Source organism: Acomys russatus, chromosome 28 (assembly GCF_903995435.1).
Source record: "Acomys russatus chromosome 28, mAcoRus1.1, whole genome shotgun sequence".
Classification (NCBI taxonomy): domain Eukaryota; kingdom Metazoa; phylum Chordata; class Mammalia; order Rodentia; family Muridae; genus Acomys; species Acomys russatus.
Window position 1 is genome coordinate 19,535,115 of NC_067164.1, and position 23,573 is coordinate 19,558,687.

General features: G+C 45.4%; 1 protein-coding gene across 1 annotated transcript in view; it reads left to right on the forward strand.

The window, feature by feature from the left end:
* Window positions 1-386: 386 nt before the first annotated feature.
* The window catches only part of Fras1 (Fraser extracellular matrix complex subunit 1), a 401,691-nt gene continuing 378,504 nt past the window's right edge, over window positions 387-23,573 (forward strand). The window contains exons 1-2 of the mRNA XM_051170886.1: window positions 387-522; window positions 11,793-11,824. Of these exons, the coding sequence (XP_051026843.1) occupies window positions 450-522; window positions 11,793-11,824 (105 nt within the window). The 5' untranslated portion in view covers window positions 387-449. The remainder of the gene's footprint in view (window positions 523-11,792; window positions 11,825-23,573) is intronic.

Sequence of the window (23,573 nt, forward strand, 5' to 3'; positions counted from 1 at the left end):
CGGTCGACGCCACGCCGACAGACGGGGGGCGTGCCGAGAGAACTTTGAAAAGCTGCTGAGGTGGAACCTGCGTTTGCATCTCGCCAGTCGGAGACCTCAGGAAGAACTGGTCTGGCCCGGGGGAAATGCTGAGAGATCCCAGCAGCCCCTGACCCGCAACTTTCCAGCTAGATTTGGCGGCGACCTGAGCTTTGCCTTATTCTAGCAGGCTGGGCTCACGTTGGTGGCCGCTGTGCTGGAGAGCCCAGTGAGACCCCGGGCTGATTGAGGGTTGCTCTCCGCGGCATCTTTCTCGGGTCCACCCCCAAACCTCGGCTCCAGGAGGTGCAGCCCGCGTTTCTACACTGTCTGAGCGTCCCCGCTCCCGGCGCTGCAGCTTGGGATTTGGCCGAGAGCAGGTTCTTGGATGCTGAAGGCTCGGCTCCTCCTGTGAGAGTGCCGCGGCGGCGATGGGTGTCCTCCAAGCGTGGCTCTCGGTGGCCCTAGTGCTGGCGGAGTTTGCGGTATTGCCTCATTGCGAAGGTAAAAGAGCGGTGCCCCGTGTGTGCTGTGTGTGTTCGTTTGTGCAGTTTAAAAGACTCAGCGAGGTTTAGAGTGTTGTGGGTTGGGTGGAAGTTTCTGATTTGGGGCGAGGGGTGGACATGGAGTGGGGTTTTCCTAACCCGGCTGAAACCTCCAGTCCTGGTTTCTCTCGTGGTCGAATCATAGCCCGGCCACGGCCTCCTCTCTGCTTTATGGGGGTGGGTGGGTGGCCGCTTGAGGTGACATTTCGGAAACTGGATCTTCCTCCCACCTCTACCCTACTCATAAAGGAAAAGCAACTACGCGGAGCCTAGGTGAGGAGAGAGCAGCTGATCCCACTCCTATGAAACATAAAATCCTCACCCAAGCTCCATGGTTCTTTTTACCTTCCTCGCCTCAATAGGGTGCTCCCCCCGGCCCCAAAGCCCACTTAAGATTTTCTAAGTACTGGGTTAGAGTGTTCTGGATGTAGACATTTCAGTTGCAATGAAAAAAAAAATTTTTTTTAAAAACCCGGTAGCGAGAGCACGAGGCTGCCTGCTTCTCAGGGGAGGAAAAAGTGGATAATCAGAGTGTAGGCTCATCTCTTCTCCCTGGGTTTTCATTGGGGGACCCCAGTCCACTTCCTCAAGAGCTGAGGAAGAGAAAGGAGACTTGAGTGTTGTGGCCGGGATAGCATATGCAATCTCGGTTCAGATTATAAATCAGTCAGTAAATCAAGAGTTGTGTGTGTGTGTGTGTGTGTGTGTGTGTGTGAGAGAGAGATGCTGAGCCTGGCGCCGCCCCCTCCCCCCCACCCCGCGCCCCCTAGGCGCGCTGTGAGCTCTCACCTGCTCAGAGTCGCGGGGACGATGGCGGGGTTTAGCACACACGGAGGGGGAAGGGAGTGGCGGGCTGGGAAGGGGGAGGACTTCATCCACCGCTTGGCTCTGTTTCCTTTCCCGGCTCCATTCATTATTCATCCAGCTGCAGGAAGCGTTCACCTGCCCAGTAGCAAATCATATAGGCGGTGGCATGCACGTGTCGCCTGCCTGCCCTGCACCCAGAGGCGCTGAGTCTGGGCGGCTGGAGGTCGCAGGAGGGCAAAACCTCAGGTGGAGTTCCAGTATTCAGTGCAGTGGCGCCTCTCTTCCTTAGCAAGCGGCCTGGCCTTGGAAATTCACGCGGGGACTTTCCCACACAGGTTAAGGCGCCACCTTCTCACAATGTCGCGCGACTTATGTCAAAAGGGTACTATTTCCAGTAAAAAGCACGCCTTGGGGGAGGGGGTTGTGCAGACATTTTCAAACTGTGGACAACCTGTTAAAAAGAAAAAGTGCATGTGTGTATGCATCCTTTAAAAACAAACTAGTAAGGTTTAATTATAATAATTAACCAGATGGGAGAGCCAGCCCGGGCTCCCAGAAGTTCAACTTAGGACTTAAAAAAAAAAAAAAAAAAAAAAAAAAAAAAAGCACAGTTTCACTTGGTGGCAGTTTCTTATTTAAAAATTATATCCCAACAGCACCGAAAACATGCTATCTCTCCTGGATTGCTCACCAGGGGGCAGTTGGAGCGATGCTGTCCCTCAGAAGCAAATTTCTTGAAATGACAAAAACCATTATTATTAAGAGACTATATGGGCTATGCTCTGTGGAGGGCTGATAGATATATCGGGCAAAGTGTATGAACTGCTGAGGGGTGTGTGTGTGTGTGTGTGTGTGTGTGTGTGTGTGTGTGTGTGTGTGTGTGTGTGTGTGTGTGTGTGTTTCAAGGCATCTTTGGAGAACTTTGCATCTCATTTCCTTTTCTTTTTGTTTTTTTTTTTGTTTGTTTTTCGAGACAGGGTTTCTCTGTGTTCACAGCAATCCACCTGCCTCTGCCTCCCGAGTGCTGGGATTCAAGTCGTGCGCCACCATGCCTGGCAGCATCTAATTTCTTTCAGAGCATTCTGAATCAGCTCACAAATTAGATCCTGGATTGAGAGATGTCTGAGAGGTCCCAGCCAAGCCACAAAGCTTAGCTCAGACTGTATGAACACAGCCAGCCACCGAGCACATATTCTTTCTTTGTACTGTGCTAATCGTTTTACACACTTTGTCTCATTCACTTTGTTTAATTCTGTGATAATGGTCTCCCACACAAATCAGCGGTCCTCTGATAAGCCTGCTACTTTGGGCCAGTCAAGGCTTTCTTTTTCTTTAAGAGACTGAGATGGAAACTGTGAACTTTAGAGAGTTCCTCAAGTGCTATTATGAACCCAAAGGATGCTTTTCTTTCTTTCTTTCTTTCTTTCTTTCTTTCTTTCTTTCTTTCTTCTTTCTTTCTTTTCTTTCTTCTTTCTTTCTTTCTTTCTTTCTTTCTTTCTTTCTTTCTTTCTTTCTTTCTTAGACAGGGTTTCTCTGTGATGCCTTGGCTGTCCTGGACTCACTTTGTAGACCAGGCTGGCCTCGAACTCACAGCGATCTGCCTGCCTCTGCCTCCTAAGTGCTGGGATTACAAGCGTGCACCACCACATCCAGCCCAAGGGATGATTTTAAAGCCAGGTATCCACATGTGCCTTCTTGGATGGACCAGATAGTCACATTTCAACCTGCCAATCTATGGGAAAACTGTCTTGCTTTCTTTTTTGTGGACAACAGGGAATGCTTGCAGCCCTCCAGTTAATTCTTCCCTCAGTTAGAGTTGCTGTATGGAGTCCTTCCTTGGAGGCCTGTGAGCTGAGGGCAGCTTCAGTCACTCCAGTGTCTCCAGCCTATAGTGAAAGGGGTTCTCAAAAGCACATGTCAGAAGAGGGATGGCCAAGTGACAGTCTTTTCAATTCACTTAAATAGATCAGCTTCTGTGATGAACCAGCTGACCTTGAATGAACCATCTTACTAAATGAGGAAGGTACTATGTAGTGGTAGATTTAAATATGCTTTCTAATTAGAGAGAGAGAGAGAGAGAGAGAGAGAGAGAGAGAGAGAGAGGGAGAGAGAGAGAGATATGGGGGGGCATGTCAAGGCTATAGATAAGTAATAGAGCTTTTGCTCAAGGCCCTGGGTTCAACACCCTGGATGGCAAGAAAGAAGGAAAGAAAGAAAGAAAGAAAGAAAAAAAGATTTTGTGAGACTTTCAAGTTCTAAATTTTTAACTTAAGTATCAAGAGAAAGATGAATTTTTATAACTAGGTTGTTGGCAGTGTGATTGTATGCTGCCTCAAGATTGCTAAACTGATAAACTGTGATCTGGGGGCTTAATAAAAATCAAAAAGTTATAGGGAAGCTTCTAACCTGGCTGCTTTCCGAATCAGAGCAACTGGAACAGCATTTTCTGGAGACTTATCTTGAGATGTGTTTATACTGGAAATTATTCGAGGTTAAACCAGATAGACCACTGGGATGGAACTGGGAAATAGCGGTGAGACCCAAACCCTGGTTTGTGCCTTATTACCACTCTCCACACCATGGCTTTAGCTAAGCCCACAGTTGCCCTCTTTCCTCCTATGCCCACTATTAACCTGGTTACACTGGGAGGGATCACTTGATTGAGAATTTGCTTTGGTTGCAGGTATGTCAGTGGCTCTGGTTCTGTCTTTGGCCAGAGAGCTCCACTGGTGAGGCATTCTGTGCTTAAGATTCAGCGTTGGAGAAGGACCGCATTGGCTGAACTAGCAGCCCACCTCCGTGTCTCACTCTACAGACCTTCATTGACAGCTCTTTTTTTTTTTTTTTTTAATTTATTTTTTCTATTCACAGATTTTTTTTTTCAAATTACATCTCAGTTGTTAGCCCATCCCTTGTATCCTCCCATTTCTCCCTCCCTCCCGCTCCCCCCCCATTCCCCTCCCCTATGTCTGTGACTGAGGGGAACCTCCTCCCCCTGTATATGCTCATAGGGTATCGAGTCTCTTCTTGGTGACCTATTATCCTTCCTCTGAGTGCCACCAGGCGTCAGCTCTTACGTCATGTTAGGCTTGGTGGGACTCTGGGATTCTGACAACAGAGGGAACAAGCAAAACATCTGCTGCATGTAGTACTTAGCTCCAGAGGCGCTAAACATCCCCACATCTGTAATATTGGTAAAATAGCAGCAGGGGTCTAAGAACATGTGACCCTTCTTGGGTGTCTCAGTCCTGAGACACCCATTGATCGATAGTGACTGCGACTTTACAGCTTTGGTTTTCATCCCTCCCTGCAAGTACAAGTGGATACGTGATGTATTATCACAGGTTCCTGTTCCTAATATACTGCATTTCCACTCCCCTCTGGAATTAGATTTTTTTTTTGTGTGTGTGTGTGTGTGTGTGTATCACTTTCCCCATAGACATCTTGGAGTGGAGACACGGCTATCCATATCCACTGTTATGGACTCGGGTGACAACCTCACTCATTTTGACTCAGGCACAAGTAGTCATAAAACACTCAACCATGTGGCTCAAAGGAGGGGCGAGGCTACCACACGGCGACCCTGGAGCCTCATGCCAAATCTTGTGGTAGTTCAGAAGCAGTTGACCTTTGTTGTTGTTGTTTAATTTACAGCTCTATTAATTGGTCTGAATCCTAGCTGACAGTAATCAGGGCATGAGTGATCCTGTCAGTCCAAAAATGATTCTATTTTAACTATTCCACAGTGTGCTCAGCCATATGCTGAATTACAACACAACATAAAGCTTGAACATTTAAATGCCAACTTGTGGCTGCTTGATGCTAATGAGTCATCTTTTTGTGATACCCCGTGTGCTGGCTATTTTTATGTCAACTTGAAAGGAGGGAGCCTCGACTGAGAGAATGCCTCCATGAGATCCAGCTGTAAGGCACTTTTTAATTAGTGATTGCTGGGGCGGGGCGCCCAGCCCACCGTGGGTGGTGCCATCCCTGGGCTGGTGGTCCTGGGTTCTATCAGAAAGCAGGCTGAGGAAGCCGGGGGAAGCAAGCCAGTGAGCAGCATCCCTTCCATGGCCTCCGCATCAGCTCCTGCCTCCAGGCTTCCTGTCTTGCTTGGGTTGCAGCCTTGCCTTGCCCTGATGGACTGTGATGTGGAAGCCTAAGCCAAACAAACAGTTTCCTCCCCAGGTTGCTCTGGTCATGCTATTCGTCAGTCATAGTAACTGTAACTAAGACACCACGCTCTCCAAATCTCCTCTTATCTTAGTGGCTCTGTGTGCCATGATTTCTTTTGATCTGTGCACATGTGTTGTGTGGCAGGCTCTTCCTGGGAAGACGCAATACACATACACACACACACACACACACACACATCTACAGCCACTTACTCCAAATAGGAGGCGGTGGATGGATCAAACGAGGGTATCACCAAAGTTTCAACTTGGTGAGCCAGTGAGATTTATTAGGGTTACTTACAGGAATATAGGTGAGGAGTGATTCACAGGAGAAGTGACTCAGAGACAGCTGGATGGGTGACATCTAACAAAGCTGGGGACCTGGCACACACTGCAACAACAGGTTGCAGAGTGTCCTTTTCAGGTGGCACAGTTGGTCTGAGCCTCTTCTAGGCAGCTCAACTGGTCTTTGCTCCATCTGGGCAGCTTGCCTGGCCTCTGCTTCTCTTCGGCTCCTTGGCTGGTCTCTGTTGCTTCTTTGTGACTTGGCTCCTCTGGGAGAGACACTCAACAGTCTTTACTCTATACACTCTGTGAGAGAAAGGAAGTAGTGAATCTGGCCAGCTTCAGGAACTTCCTGAAGCTATTGGAGTTTACTTCCTGTCTTAAGGATCTTCCCCTGCAGTATTTTACCTCTCCTTGGAACATCGTGATGTTTCACCTCCCTGTAAGCATCCCATCTTAAGTTTTCTCGAAGATGCAAAGTTTCATCAAGGCAGAAACTGCTACACAAAAGTCTGACATTTTGTGGTTGTTGGATTTAACTATTTTAATTGACTCAGTTACCAGCTACAATCTCTATGGCTAATAGTTTAAGGATAGAGGTATGGTACAAATTATATCTCAAAACTTCCCTAAAAATATTAAACTTCATGTGGGTGCCCAATAAAGGAGTGCATTATGATCTCCAAGAGACTTCAGGAAAGGAGCCTTTGTGACTTTTATTTTATGCAGGTAACTTTTGCACATCTGATTCACAAGAAATAAACAGAGCAGCCAGGGAGGACAGGCCAGCCTCAGGGTGTAGGCTTACTGCATGGCGCTCTATGAATGTGATGGCAATATCCTCACTGTAGAAACTAAGATGCTGGTATCTCAGCTGTAAGTCCATGCTCTGAAACTAGAGGGTGGCCTCGGCTTGTGACTCCAGCTTCAACTGTGCCCCTACCTGTGCCCCCACACCCCTCCAGTTTTCCTATGAAGAAAGCCAGCTTCTCCTTCTTAGTCTCTACCATTTCTAACAGTTTATCTAAAGCTGTAGTTTTTCTTAAGTTCATCTAAATGCATTAAGTCCAAACCATAAACCCACAGGGAAGTTCTAGTACTCCTTAAGAAGAAAGTGTGTGTGTGTGTGTGTGTGTGTGTGTGTGTGTGTGTGTGTGTAGAGGAGGTGGATGGAATAAAGGCCTTTTTGCCTTTCTGGTGCCAGGAGATGCTCCCAGCACTGCCAGAAAGCATCACAGCTTCATCTGTTGGTGGGTGTGCAGCCTGCCATAGTGTAGGAGAAATATGCGTGCTCTGGATGGCCTCGTCTGGCTTTGGGTGATGATGAATGTTTGATGGAACTGGGCATCATGCTGGAATGCTTTGTTTTCTCCGGAGAGTAGAAACGAGGTTTTGGAAAGTGTGTTAATGGAGACTCACGCAGGGGGCTGCCTTCTGGGCAGCACTGTTCGTTTTGGGGGATGCCTTCAGAGGGCAAAGCTTATTTCTTTTGGAATTGCACATCATGGAGTAACCCAAATTGAGTTATTTCTTTTTCTAATGGTAGGATTTATCAGCTGCATATTGTTTGACTTGGGTCTGTCCCAGATGTCTGGCTTAAAGAAGCACAAATAGAGGGCCATTCTCAAGGCTGCTGGCTATTTTCATGTTGCAGTGAGTTTATAGTTTGCCTCTATCCAGACTTCCAAAAATGAGCTTTGCTATGGCTGTTTGCTTATTTCTTAAGGTACTAGATTTCCTTGGGGGTAAAAAAAAAAAAGCTCATTTTTGCAAGACAACCTTATGGAGACAAAACCTAAAGTTACAATCGCATATCCTGTAATGATGTGTTGGCCAGTGATGGCCAGTGTACGCGCTGGCTGGAGGAGGTTATACTGCCTAGGCTCGTCTTGGTGTTTTCGTATGTGTCATTACACTCTCTGATGTCCCCATGGCAATGGAACGACCTAATGATGCATTTCTTGGAAAGTTGCCTTATGTGAGCATAGGAGAGGATGGTCTTATAACTATTGCCTTTTCCCATAGGCATTGAAATGTCTTAGGTTATTTTAAAGGTTACAACACACTTGAAAAACATCATGACATACATGATAAATGCATACAATTTTTATCCGTCAACTGCAAAGAAAACTTGAATATGTCACAGATATTCAATTGCTTAACTATTAAGAGATTAGTAGCCTGAAAAAGTGATTCTATTCTGTTAAATTGTACCTAAGTGGTGATTATCTTCATTATAATTTTAAAAACATCATTACAATTTTTATAATTATAATAAGCATCAGAAATAAGTAAATGTGTGTTTAACTTGGAAAGTGAGCTGCAGGCGTGAAAGTAAAAGCTGACTATTTGGGAAGAAAATGGGGGCCAGTGGGAGGAGAAGGGGTCAGAGTGAAGTGAATATGACCAAGGTGTGTAATTTTATGCATACATAAACATGCCATCAAGAAAGCCGGTCGGAGAGGCACACACCTTTAATCCCAGCATTCGGGGAGGCAGAGGCAGGCAGATCGCAGTGAGTTTGATTCTATGAAGAGAAATCCTGTCTCAGAAAAGCCTATATACATACATACATACGTGCCTATATACACACACACATGCATATATACATACATACATGCCTATGTACACACATGCATGCCTACATACATACATATATGTCTACATACATACATACATTCCTATATACATACATATATACATACATGCCATCATAAAGCTCATTATTTTGAACGATAACTATGGTGCTGATAAAACTTTAAAACTGTATTGTTTATTGGGGAAACAGCTCGGTTGGTACAGTGCTTGTCGTGTGAACATGAAGACCTGAGTTTAATTCCTGGGCCCTGAGCTTGCAATAGCAGTGCTATGGAAGTGGAGACTGCCACCAAGCCATGCCTGCCTGCTAGTTTCAGGCAGTGAGAGATCCTGTTTTAAACCACATGATAGAAAGTGCTCATGTAATGACACCTACACCTGAGGTTGGTCTCTGCTCCCCCCCCCCCACATATGTGTGCATGCGCGCACACACACAAACACACACATGATTTAAAAACTGAATTGTTGGGGTATCTAGATACACCTGATGGTTTAATATTTATACACACATATATCTCCTTTCTTATGGCATATTATAGATTGAAATAATAGCTTCAAAACAAAATCCCTCAAAAATAGGTCAGTTGAGATGAATTTCTTCTCAAGATTTTATCTCAAGTTTTTCTTATTTGAATGTCAAGGACATAAAAGTCATTTCAGCAAATTGCCCATAGAGATCTTTCATTCAAACCCAAGTGTAAATAGTCATCTCATTTTCTTTAAAGATTGTTAGTTCCATGATTGACAGGGGAGGTAGGCCAGCCATTGCTATGAAGCTAGCCTGTTTGGGATTGGCTGGGAAACCGCACTGTAATAAACCGGTCCACGCCTCCTTGGAGAGCAACTGCGCCCTGCCATGGTACCCTCCCACCTTGCTGTGTCTGCACGCTGGCTGCCTATTTTGTGTTTCATTTGCAGAGAGACTGGCTGGTAGCATGCTGCACACCTGCTTCCAGGTTAAATAACACCTGTTGTGCTGTTTTAAATTGCTGGAGAATGTGTGCACACATCTAGAAATTAGGATTGCAATTTTTTTTTATATTGCTCTAAAACGTAAAGCTTAGAGATTGATTTTTTTTTTTGATATGCTAGCTGGTCATTATATCTCCCCCCCCCCAGTCAAATTCTGCTTTCTTCTGCATTTAGAACAGATGACCCTTTTCTTTTTTTATTTGGTGTCTAATGACTGGAAAATATAAAGACGTATCAGTTCATAAGCAGCACGTCAAGGAAAAACACAGAATGAGAAGGATTTTGGAGGTCAGGGCCTCAACAGAAGGGCACTTTTCAAAAGCGTCCATCTATGCCAGTGGTTCTCAAACTGTGGGTTGTGAGCCCCCCCCCCCCCCATGGAGGTCAAACAGTTCTTTCACAGGGGTCACATGTCCGATAGCCTGCATATCAAATATTTATGATTCATAGCAGTAGCAATTTTACAGTTATGAGGTAGCAATGAAATGATTTTATGGTTGGGATCACAACAACATGAGGAACTGTATTAAAGTGTCGCAGCATTAGATAGGGTGAGAACCACTGATCTATGCTGTCCCACTCAGTGTCTTAGCCTCCCCCGCCCCCAGCGAAGAATGTACTATAAGAAAGACAGGAAATTGGTGCTTTTGTGTTTATACAGTAAGTTAGCAGATGCCTAATAGGTGGGCAGGTAGGAGGCAAGGTCAAGAAGTAGAGGCAGCCCCTAACCTGAGCATGTGTGAGCCCCTAACCTGAGCATGTGTGAGCCCCTAACCTGAGCATGTGTGAGCCTATAACCTGAGCATGTGTGAGCCCCTAACCTGAGCATGTGTGAGCCCCTAACCTGGGCATGTGTGAGCCCCTTACCTGAGCATGTGTGAGCCCCTAACCTACCTGAGCATGTGTGAGCCCCTAACCTACCTGAGCATGTGTGAGCCCCTAACCTGAGCATGTATGAGCCCCTAACCTGAGCATGTATGAGCCCCTAACCTGAGCATGTGTGAGCCCCTAACCTGAGCATGCGTATGTGCATATGAGGGGCAGCAGAGGCAACATTTTCACCAAGAATATCACACGCAGAGATGGATATGGTTCCAGGCCTGTAGTCCCAGCTCTCTAGAAGCTGGCAAGAGGATTGCAAGTTGTAGGCCAATTTGAGAGACATGGGGAGACCTTGTCTCAGGACAAGCATAAACCAACCAGCCAGACAACCAAACAATAACAACAAATAAAAATTGAATACCACAGGGAAGTGTCAAGAATGGGTTCACAAAAAATAATACAGGCAGCAAAGGCTGTGAGTTTAAAGAAGGGAGTGCTATCCTGTCCAAGGATGGGGTCAAGTTCAAGAATCCTCACAGACCAAGTGCATTCTCAGGAACTGAACATGAGAGAAACTGTGAGACTTGAAAATTATTATGGAGTAAATCGGCCCCCTTGAGTTGATCTGGAGAATTTAAGTAGCAAAGTATGGAGAGAAGCTTGGATAAGTACATTGAGATTGGCTTATTGGAGCTTCCATGACAGAGCCCGACGATAATGGCACTGTGTATATGCTATGCCACTATAAATACATTTAAAACTAAAATACAATCATATCACTCCCCTCCATTCCTTTTCCTTTCTCCAACTGTTCCTTCCAGTCCCTCTGGAATTCCTAGTCAATTTTGTGTTAGTTATTACTCTCTCTCTCTCTCTCTCTCTCTCTCTCTCTCTCTCTCACACACACACACACCCCACTCCACACACAGACACACACGACACACACACCACACCACACACACACCACACATACACGCACACACCATACCACATACACACCACACACACACACACAATACCACACCCCCCCACACCACACATGCACACACATACACACACATACACACACACACACACACACACACACACACACACACACACACCACACACACTCCACTAAGTCTGTTCGATGCTGCTTGCATGAACAAGATTTCAGGGCTGACCACTTGGTATTGCAGAACCAGTTAGAGGCCTTTTCCCCACCCACCCCCAGGAGAGACTGCTCTCCTGTTCTTAGCATCCCTTGGATGTCCTTAGTTCTTTGTCAAGGGCTGGGGCCCCCTGGGACTGCCCCCTTCTGTGTTCACAGGTCTATTGGTGTTGTCCTTGTTCAGGTCTTGTTTGGGAAGCCATATTGCTGAGGTATAAAGACATTTCTTTTAAAATTCAAATCACATTCTTTGGTCACGTACTCCATTATGTGTCTGCAAATGATGCTGATTTGAAGAGTGTCCAAGCCTTTGAGTAGCTGGCTGGGTCTGATGTAGGTGAAGTTAAGAAATAAGCTGTTAGTGACTGTTAATTTTGTCATGCCTCCCTTTTTAATTCTTGCTTTGTTTCTCTCCCACAGGCGCTTGTCTCTATCAGGGCTCCTTGCTGGCGGTAGGTCATTCTCAATCTATTTCTGTTGGATGTGAGATGCTTGACTGAGATGACTGAGCGAGTGACATGATGGCATCATTGTAAAGTTTACTTACTTTTCCTCACTGGCTAAAGATTACTGCGCATCCTGGTACCATCGGGCTCAGTTACTTAAGAACCTTGGGAGAGTAAATTAGTTCCTTGTGGATCCTCAGGTCCTGAAGGAGAAGTTCGACACCCCGCCCCCCCCACCATTTGCATTGGATGGCTCTCGCTTGTGTTCTCTCAGTCAGGGATAATTGCATCCCGTCCTTTTGTCACATACAAACTAGGGCACAGTTTGTTTATATTCCTGATATATTCGTTTCATGCTTTGATCCTCTCTTTAAAAAAAAATACTATTATTAAATTCACGACAACAGAAAAGATTCTTGATTATTTTTCTGAATGTTAAGCTCATTTTTTGCAGGGGGTGGGGTAAACAACAAACAAATTAGCATTTTAATCTCCTGACCTTTTGCCATACTGGGTAGGCAGAATTGATTTTGAATTTAATGTCAGAATGACTTGGGGGGGGGGGGAGGCTGATGCAAGTCTTGTGTGTTCCTTTTCATTAATAATGTACTGTGGTGCATAGCAGTGTGCTAAAGCCTTACTGAAAAGACTGTCTACACTCCATCAACTCTAATAAATGGTGTGACAAGCCATTCTTCATCACTCTTTTAGTTTGGGTTTACTACGTGTTGGAATAAGGCAGATGACGGGGGTTGGGAAGGGTGCGCTCATCTACATAGCAGCCTGCTATTGACGCCTGGAATTTTAGTTCGTGATCCTGCATTATCCTTGTGCTGAAGAGATGAAGAATAGCTGAAGCTCCTAGGAGTCTAGATAATTATAGATATTTGAAGTAATATTTTCCAATCTGGTCTTTATATGCTATAGTTGCTGCTCTGCAGATTTATGTACTTTTCCCCTTCTTGATATTTTTCCATTAAAGAATCAGGAAAAAGCTATTTTTTTCTCTCTCTCTCTCTTTTTTTTTTCCAATTCCATGCCCTAAAAGCAGAATTTTCTTTCTGTTTATTCTTTAATACATTTTAGAAATCATTCTGAGGCCAAAGTCTGTCGTCAGTTTTGAAGAGTAATTGTATGCAGTGTAGACAAGTCAGTCACCTCTAGTAATACGAGGAAACTGCTTTCTTTATAAAGTGTGTCATCTATTTTCAGTGTATTTTCATAGCTATGGACTCATCTGGTACTGAGGCCAGTGCAGTAGGCAGGCCATGCATTTCCTCCCTGAGTACAAGGCCTTATTATGGAGCCTAGGGTGGCCTCGAACTCATGATCTTGAATGCTGGGAGTGGCTCACCAAGCCCAGGAGGAAGATGAAGAGACTGGCTAGAGGTCTTTGGCTGTTGAGAGGTGGATGATATTCAGCAATTTGTCTTCTTTCTTTGTTTTTTTTTTTTTTTTACTGCTATCTTACAGTGTATCTGGAAACTAGATTCTAGGCCATCTTCTACATTTGGCTTTCTGTGTGTTGCTGTGTAGTTGAATAAAAACAGCAACAACAACAACAACAACAACAACAACAAATTCAAGGGTTCAGTTCCATCCAGTTAAGACAGGGATGGTCAGGGATGGTCTCGCCAACTTACACCGAGTGGATAACCTTGGTCCTCTCTGTCCATGTCTTCTGATGAGGGTAATGCTTCCTGTACCACCCCACTCATAAGCCGTCCAGGTGCCTTCTTTGCTGCCAAGGCTCTGCTAGCTTTGTTCTTCACCCTCCTCAAGCCCGAAGTCCTTGAAGCACTTAGTATTGAATTTTGGAGAGGTTTTATGCTAACCACCACAACAAAGACTGTTATTAAAAGTCTACTTACTCAGTGACAGCACCGAGCCTACTAGCCTAGGTCCTGGAGAGCATCAGCGAACGAATCAACACCTTCTCTACCTTCCTGTACTTTGAACTGTGTGTCAGGTACGCCACCAAGAAATGGAACCAATAAACACAAAGAAGAACTGTAGGGTGGGAAGATGGGGAAATGTCAGTTGGGGGTCCATTACTTTAAATAGGATGAGAAAGTGACATTTGAACCAAGACCTGGAAGAAGTCCTGCTAAAGACTGACCCCTGTGGACATCTAGGAGAAGAGCGTTTTATGGGGGCTCCATGGTGACTGTAAAGTGTAAGGTCAGAGGTGGAGCCTGGAGGCCAAGTATCTGACACAAATACCCAAGGAAGGAGTCCAGGAGGATTTGCCTGTCCAGCCCTGGCCTGGATTTTGCTTGTCCCTTCGGTAAGGTGGGTGAACCTTTGGAAGTGCAAGAGAAGTGACAAGACCTGACTTATCGTTTAATTAAACTGCTGGAATAGGAATATAAAAAGAAACAGCGCGCTTGTTTCTACGGAAACAATGTTGAATACTTTCAAACGACTGTGCAGAGGTGAGTCACTAAAGCCTGCTGTCGAATCAAGTGTGGGAGAAGCGGGCGCCAGAGACTCGGGAAGGCCGGAAGTCTAGAGAGTCTCCATTTTGATTTATTTGGAACCTCTTGTTTTAATGACTTTAAAATTGACAGTAGCTTCTGGCGTGTGCCTCCGAGGTGAATTATTTGCTTGGAAGACACCGGTGCCCAGGTTTAATCTCCAATGTAATGGAGGTGGAAGGGGAGCGGAACAAACGAGGAAAAGAGGGAAGGAGGGGAGAGTGGGGGTGGCGGCAGATAATCTGTTGTGGTGGTGGTTCGTTACCTACTTGGTCATGAGTCTCCCTTCACATGACCTAGTGAAGACAGACATGGCCCCTCTGCCAGTGAAATTGGAGAACAGACATACATGGATCTATTTTGAATGTCAAGAGATAAGAACGGTGCATCATTCTAGCACGGGGTAGTAGGCTATTCTAGGAACTCCTAACAAAGCAGTTCTTCGTTCCTTGGGGTGAGAGGGCCTGTCTTATAAAAGTACCCCCGAGCTCGCCCTGTGTGTGGCAGCTCAGGGCCAACTCCTAATTCCACCCCACGGTGCTCGTTATGTAAGAGATGGTGTCACCCCAGAGCCCTTGTTGCCTGAGGTTCTTGTTTCCTGGCCGAGAAAAGTAGGACAGGAGTGTGAAGTTCTTGGGTCCCTGTTCCCTCGTCTGGTGGGCAACCGGAAGGAGACCTGGTCAGCTTAAAAAATGGCTAGCGTCCGCTTTATGCAAAAGACTTCCCTAAAGTGGGGCTGGAGAGGTGGCCCAGTAGCTAAGAGCACTGGCTGCTCTTCTGAGGACCTGGGTTTGATTTGCAGTGACCACATGACAGCTCAAAACTGTCTGTAACTCCAGTTCCAGGGGATCTAATGCCCTCTTCTGGCCTCTGCAGGAACAGCACACATGTGATGCACAGATCACACATGGGCAGAACACTCACACATATGAAATAAAGTTTTTTAAAAAAAATCAGTAAGACATTAAGTACTTGGCAACACAGATTTAGGCAGTTTTTAACTGCTAGTTGCCACCCTCCCCATGTCTTGTGAAGTCACCTGACTGATAGCACCTTTTGTCACCTCACTCACTACTCAGGAGGTTCCCAGAGAGCAGCATGTTCATGGTGCTGCTAGGGAGAGGTGGCCTGGCTTAGATCCTTCCTCTGCTGCAGAGCAGCACCGTCATAACCTCTGTTGCCTACTCTGTGAAATGGATGCAAATAAGACCCCGCCCGGAATCATCTTTAATGGAAGAAAGAACACAGAGAGTGTGTGGCAGGGTACCCATACAGTGCCTGGCATATGCTTTTTTGCCATTGCAAATTTTCCTTTTATGAACAAAGATGAGAAGGGAAAGGGATGGTGAGTTCGCTGGTATTTAAAAAAATTTTCTAGCAACTCAGGAAATACGTGTTGGTCTTGTAGCTAAGAAAGCCGAGGTTCGGAAAGTGTACACCATCACTCCATCCCCATGAGTCTCGTGGCCTGTAAGTGCCAGACGAATAGGGTTCAAATCTGGTTCCAACTCTAAACCATCGCATCCAGCATTCTGCTCCTCACAGCCAACCTTGCCTCTGAGCTTATTTTACCTTCAGTCCTGCGTGCCCAGCCCCCTCCTTGCAACACCTGCCACCCAGTTGTCTCTGCCAGTCTCCATCCCTGACCTCCTGGAAAAGCCAGCTGTCCCTGGCTAACCTTCCTATTTGACTGAGACTTGCCTGTGCTGTTGGATGTGTATTAACTTAGTGACATGATGCTAAAAGCATTCAAAGGCTCAGTGCATCTTAACAGGCACATAATACTGTTTACAGATTTTCTGTGTATATGTGCATGCATGTGTGTGTGTGTGTGTGTGTGTGTGCGTGCGCGCGCGCGCATGTGTGTTTACTCAATCTGTGTTGTGATTGTCAACTTCTGGGAACCACACGGACTTGCAGTGGCGTTCCGGGATGACTTGGTCCTAAGCCATAACTCTCAGTTGTGCTCTGACTTCAGCTGTCCCTTTCCTTTCACTCTGTCTTCCCTATTTTTATATTCTTTCATTTGTCAAGTCAGAGATTGCTGGGAGGGATAAGAAGGAATACCAAAGGAACACCGAATAATCTATTTTGGGGTCTGTTTGGTGCTCCGCCATGCTTGTACATTTTCAGACGCACAAGGCTTTCTCAAGGTCAAGCCTGTGGTCCATTAGAGGGAAGCAGTTGTGATGTCCTGCTGCTGTAGGAGTGACCCAAGTGCAGAAGAAGAGAAATTTTCTGTTTTAGTTTTTACATACCTGTATCTTCTGCTCTTTCTTGAGTAACTGGAATACAAATAATTTAACTGCCCTGTTGCTTTGTGCCACCAAGCTATAACCGCTCCCTTTTATAAATTCTTCCTGGGCATGGATGGTTTGATTGTCATCTCGGCCATCTTTCACTTTGTAAAGTGCATCTGAACTGCACCTGCCATAGACTTGCTAGCAAGGTAAAAGACGATTAACATGGCCCACTTTGCCCAAGAACACTTGGTTTAATACTACACCATAGCCATAGTTGTAAAACTCCTCTGGTTTGCAGAAGTGAACAAAACTTCTATTCTTCTTCAGACCAAACTTGCTAAACGTTGACATACTCTTCAGGCAACTGCTGAAAAAAAAAATGAATCGTGAATCATTACTTTTAACAAACTTGAAAAAAAAAGATATCAAGGACAATAAAAACATGACATGTTTACTATATTTAATATAATGCAGTAGAAAGACCTGAGTTCTGGAGTTTGAGCCTTGGGACTCTAGTGTGCCTGCTGCATGCCCTCAGACACGATGCTTTATGTATCGTGCCTCTGCTTTGACATCTGTAAGGGGTGATCCTCCCCATGGGGCTAGTTAGAAGGGCAACTGAGTGAGTGCCTATACCGAACGGAGGACTGACCTGACAAAGAGCAGCCATTCATATGCAGGTGGCAACAAGATACTTGAGTGGACGTGACTTAGTGATGGAGGCCAGTGCATCTTGGTTCAGGTCCTGGTGCTTGAGGACCAGCTGTGTAGCATGGCGTAACAGGGTGTAGCATGGTGTAGCATGGTGTAGCATGGTGTAGCATGGTGTACCATGGTGCATTACAGTGCTTCAGGGTGTAGCATGGTGCAGCACAGTGTAGCACGGTGTAGCATGGTGCATCAGGGTGTAGCATGGTGCAGCATGGTGTAGCACAGTGTAGCATAGTGTAGCACAGTGTAGCATGGTGTAGCACAGTGTAGCACGGTGTAGCATGGAATAGCACGGTGTAGCATGGTGCATCAAGGTGTAGTATGGTGTAGCACGGTATAGCATGGTATCGCACGGTGTAGTATGGTGTACCATGGTGTAGCACGGTGTAGCACGGTGTAGCACGGTGTATCATAGTGTAGTATGGTGTAGCGAGTCTCTGGGGTGAAACCAAGCCTCAGTTCTTAAATTTGCAGTTAGGAGAGTTAGGGTTGACTCTGCAAGATTCCTTAATGCAGTGCTGAAGTGATGGGAAGGTTCCTTGCTTGTACCCCCGCTACAGTTCCTCAGAGCCACGTGTGGCTACAAGTGCACTCAAGATGTGGCTAGTGGCTAGTGGATCTCGGGAAGTGAAGCATGTGTTTTGATTTTGTTGTTGTTGTTTTTGGTCCTTTTCGTAGACAGGGTTTCTTTGTTTAACAGCGCTGGCTGGCCTGGAACTCATTTTGTAGACCAGGCTGGCCTCGAACTTACAAGATCTGCTTGTTTCTGCCTCCCAAGTGCTGGCATTAAAGGCATGTGCCCGCACGTTTTGATTAATTTTAATAAAATGTTTATTTAAAATTTTATTACATTTCTATTGTGTGTGGCACAAACCATAGCACACATGTAGAAGTCAGAGGACAACTTATGGCAGTGAGTTTTCTTCTCCTATATAGGTATTGGGAATTAAACTCAAGCTGTCAGTCCTGGTGGCAAGTGCCTTTACCTGCTGGCTCATCTCACCAGCCCAGAGATGTAATAGCCACTGAGGCTACTGCTGTTGATTGGCTTAGACAGACCACCTTTATTTGTCGGCTTGTTAGTCCATGTAGCCTCTGCTGGCCTGGAGCTTGCTGTGCAAACTCAGCTGTCCTCAAACTCACAGAGATCGGCTTGCCTTTGCCTCTGAGCGCTGGGATTAAAGCTCTCGCCCACCACACCTGGCTAGAATGGCTTTAAGGATGTAAAGTTCTCAATAGACTCCAGAGTACTTAAAGTTAGAATATGGTTTCATGGGTGGCTGTGACCCTGGGGAGACGGGGGTTTACTGCCGTCTTTCTAGGAACTGAAAGGTAGACGGTAGGACATTTGCTATAACGCCCTCACTGTTTTCTTATAAGTTGAGTAGCTTTGAGGTCACCACTTTTACACTTCTTGGCTCCCATGTTTTCTGGAATTCAAGAAAGAAGCAGGGTGACAGCCGAGCCATCCTCTGCAGCTGTGTCTCACGTATTTCCTGACCACTTTTACATCTGTTTGGTCAAAATCTGCTTAACTCATGGGAGTGTTATCCGTTGTGCATATTAAAGCACAGAAGAATTGAGACCCTTTGTTCTGCTCAGGAGGCCCGAGGTAACCTACAGCAGACACTTAGGGTTCTTGGGTGCCTGGTCTGTTTTTTCAGATGTACTCTCTTTTTCTTTTGAATTTGGAACTGGAGCAGGAGAGGAAACCCTCTAGGCTTGACACCCTGCCCCCCCCATGTTTCATTTGTGTTGGTATTCATCAGTATGCTCAGAAGTTCTCTGGGGAGGAGAAATGGAAGTTTCAGAACTTAACTTAGTAAGTGCTCCGAGTCCCTCTAATGGGAAGAGACTTGCTTAGTGACTGCAACTAAGACATCCCAGGCTCTGCAGCACTGGGGTATGTGGCCGCCTATGAACTTATTCGGGGGGTGGGGGGGGGGAAGCAATTTAGCCATTCCTCAATGCCTTAATTTCCTGCAAGTGTATTAGATAAATTTCCAGTGGTTATTATAGGATATCTTTTTTTTTTTTTAAATGCCCATTGTCCTTTGTGTTGGCTCATTTTTCTTTCTGTCAACTTGTCGCAAGTTGGAGTCATCTGGGAAGAAAAACTTCATTTGAGAAACTGGCTCCATCAGATTGGCCTGTGGACAAGGTGTGGAGCGTTCTCTTGGTTACTGATTGATGTGAGCAGGCCAAGCCCACTGTGGCTGGTGCAGTCCCTGGGCAGGTGGTCTTGGCTTGTATCAAAAACCAAGCTGAGCAAGCCATGGGGATCCAAGTAGGAAGTAGCGTTTCTCTGTAGCCTCTGCCTCAGGTTTGGCCTCCAGGTTCTCGCCTCTCTTGGATTCCTGCCTTGGCTTTCCTCAACGCTAGACTGTGCTCGGGGCGTACAAACTGTTCCCTTCCCAAGTTGCGGTTCGTCATGATGTTCATCGCAGCAGTAGAAGGCAGATGAGGACACACCCGTTTTCATTCATGTACTTATTATGTACTACAGAGCACCTGCTTTGTGATAGAAACTCAGTTCCGCTGTAACACAGCATCACTGCTGGGTGCTGGCATATACGTAAGGATCGGCGGGCGAGCATCCTGATTCTAACTGAAGATATTCCAGTTGAGACCAGACAGAATCAGGACCAAGTAGGAAAGCCCTTCTCACTCCCAAGGGCTTCTAGCTTAGCAGAAGCTGCTCTAAGATGGGCTCTCACTGTGTGGATGGAAGGTTGGAGCTGTGTATTTCCTGCTAAGGAACTCTTTGGGAGGGTGAGAAAGTCCCTGACTTGAGTGTGCAATCTGTCTGTCTGTCTGTCTGTCTGTCTGTCTGTCATCTATCTTGAGATAGGATCTCACTGTGAAGCCCTGGATGGAGCTCACATAGAAGCTGCACAAGTGTTGAGATTAGAGGCATGCACTGCCGTTCTAGCCAGTATACAATGCTTTTAAGCAAACTGTACCCTCGAGAGGCAGGTGGTGAGGAGAGGCCTGTCAGAGCTGCAGATGACGCTCTGTTCTCGCTGGGGCTTTGCATGGTGTACGTCTTCATCAGAGGCGCTGATTTCTTCTTTGGGGATTGATGTCTTCATAGGATAATTGTGTGTGAGAGGAATAATACAAGCGATTTTGTACTTTTATTGACAAATAATCCATATGCATTTTCATTCTTATTCATATTCTTGTTGGAGGAGCAGATGTTTTAAATTAACAAACACATTTCTTATGCTTTGTTCGGCATGTAGAAGATGCAACTCAGTTTGGCAGCCGTATTTATTTGCTCCAACTGTGTTATGTGTGAGCGTATATCTCAATTTTCTGGTTTGGCCATACGTGCCCCTGCCCCATTTTTATTTATGTTTCAATGTTTGTGCCATTTCCCTCCTCAAAACTGCACTCTAGTTTGTTATACTTCTACATTTCCTTCTATAACTATAAAATATTTACAATTGCATGTTTATTTTATACATAGCACATTTATGTATGCATATGTATATATGTAAATAGTCCCTAGAAGAGAACTGCCACCCATTTGTGACAACTTATGACACTATCTTATTATAGTTTACTTATCTTTCAAGTCTTTTGCTTACTAAGGGAAAGGTAATATGCGAATATCAAGTAACAATTGGGTTTAGCAAGTGAGCTTATATTTTCTTGAGATCTGAATTGCAAATGTCCAAAGAAAAGTTGACCTGGAAATTTCAGAATGGATAGAGTTTTGTTTCTGTGACAGGAGGGACATTTATATATGAGAATAACTTTGGAAAAAGAAATCATTGAGCAGTTCCATAGCAGCACACAGCTTTTGCTGTCCCAGCTACGGTCTTTTCAGCAACGAAGCTTTAGGGTTCTGGTATTCCTGAGTTGGAGTGAAAGAAGAACAGAAAGGCTCCCAGGGTAAGAAACAGTGTGTTGTTAGTATCCAAGAGACCTTTGAGTTTGGGCCATGACCTGTGAGTGCTCCCCCAATGGCTTCTGAGGCTGGTGATTAAGCAACTTTATGCCATTCCTTTCCTTCAAAGGGAAATTGAATGGCCAGGAAACAGTTGCATGGAAGAGCAGATTTTATTGTCCTTTGTTATACTCTTGACATGGGTTTGCACATAGAGAGCATGAGAGAATTATTAACGGAAATATTAATATTCTTTGGTACGCTTCCAGGGTTGACGCCCTAGGGGGAACTTGGCCTAAAGGATGAGAGGAGAAGGAACTTGGAGTAAATGCTAAGCAGGAACCACTCCCCGCCCCCTCCCCCACCGCTGCCCCTGTGCTTGTTGGAGGAGTGGACAGCAATGGGATCCTGCCAGAGTCCAGAGGCACTGACCAACTCCCATGCATTGGACTTTGTGACTGGATCTGTGGAGACAGTACGACATGAATTAAGCCCTAATGATATGTAGTAGCAGACCCTGGGCCAACAACCCCGCAACTCCCTTCCCTTTCTTCTGCTCACACAGCTAGGATTTGTTTGTTTGTTTGTTTTTGTTTTAAATCAGCCCTTCACTCTTTTGTTTGTATATATCCTAGTTGTAAGCTAAACAAGAACTTTCTATTCCCTTGCCAGGGATTAGTTAAAACCCTGTTAAAACACGGATGTCTGACTGGGTTGTGACCCAGTAAAATGTGCATAGAGGTCAGCTTGCACTGTTGGGTTTTTAAAGAGAGGCCCACACAGGTTCCTCCTTCCCTAGGTCTGAACAAATTGAGAAAAAAATAGAGAGTAAATACAAAATATTACCCTAAGGTCTTGAACAAGTGGTGGAGGCCTTGCCTATTGTGGCAAATCTCTGGCTTTGAATCCCAAGCATTGTTAAATATATAAATAATTGCTCCACCACCCTGGTTAAAGCTAATGTATCCAAGTTGGAAGGTCAAACTTCGGTTCTCTTCTCCAGACATAGACATTCATAGGAGAGCTCTGATGGGCATTTTTTCCCCTTGAAGATGGTTGGAGAGAGAGACAAAAATAATTGTTTGGAGAAGCAAGAGAAAGATTTTTGTTGATAGCCCTGCTCCCTGGAACAGCAAGGAAGGCTGTGTTGTTAAACACATCAAGTTACTCTTTTTACATTGCCCTGTTTGATAATTCACACTGCCTTCCTCTCAAGGATAAGAAAGACCTGGGGCTGCATGTTCATCCCCTTTGTGGGAAAAAAGAATCCTTAAGGGTAGGAAAAAATAAATACCTACTGACGGGGAGTTTTAAAGGTTGGATTTTGAATGCTGGCATGCACACGAAGGCATGCACACATGCCTCCCGAGCTGCTGCGTCCACTTTGTAACTTAGCTGACACACAGAGCTTGGTGGATAAGAAATATGGAAGAGTCTGGTTCCTCCAAGAGTTTGGCTATTAATCTGCAGACTTAACCAGCATAGAGACAGATTTTTCCTGGGGATTGCTTGTGTGGACGGATAAATGTCTTATTATTTAAGCCAATATAAATGGTCTTTTCTGATCCTTCAGCATTTGAACCAATACTCTATAATTAGTTAGTGAATGCAGTCTACAGTGATTTGGGATACGCCCCAGTAATTAAGAATATAGCACCACGTTTAAGTCTTGAGTGCGAGGTTGACCTTGGACTCCATCTTTAAGATGGACGTATACTATAATTGCATCTGTATTAGAGAATCATTGCAAAGATAAACAAGAGAATTCTCAAAAGTACCTGGGATATAGTCAGTATGTGCTTGCTCCTAAAAATACCATTCTTTAAGGGAAAATCAGTTTTGACGTTGGTCTTGAAATTTGGGTCGGTGTTGACTTGGAAGACGTTGGGGCAGGGAGGGGAGCTCCTAAGACAGGATCATCACCGGTATACACCTAAGTGGCAAAGGGAGCCCCATTTGATTGAAGTGTAAAAAGCAGTGGATAAAATACTGAGAAAGGGTTTTTTAACTCCAGCTCACACAGGCTTGGAGTAAGGCATTTGAAGTGGAAATCATTTGCTCTCCTGAATTTAGACTCTGACAAACCGATGCACACTGGAGATGAGGTAGCGCAGCCTCTCCCTCTGCTGTACGCTTTCTCTTCTCATTTTCACTGCTGTCCAGATGTGGCTGCTCTGCAGAGCTTTGGAGAGGGTGGGGCTGGCTCTGTGTGGCTGATCAGTACCTTGTAAAAGCGAGGTTGATCTGCAGGTATTTCTTCACATTGGTCAGTACTGCTAAGGCTGCTGTCGGCTCATCAAAGTAGGGTCCCCTGGTGCCAGGAGACCATCTCTGGTAATAGGCACTAATACCCTCTGCAGTTGTATGGTCCACCATGATGCCCTGCCACCAAGAAGTCTTATAACTTTTTTCATTCTTCTTTAATCTAG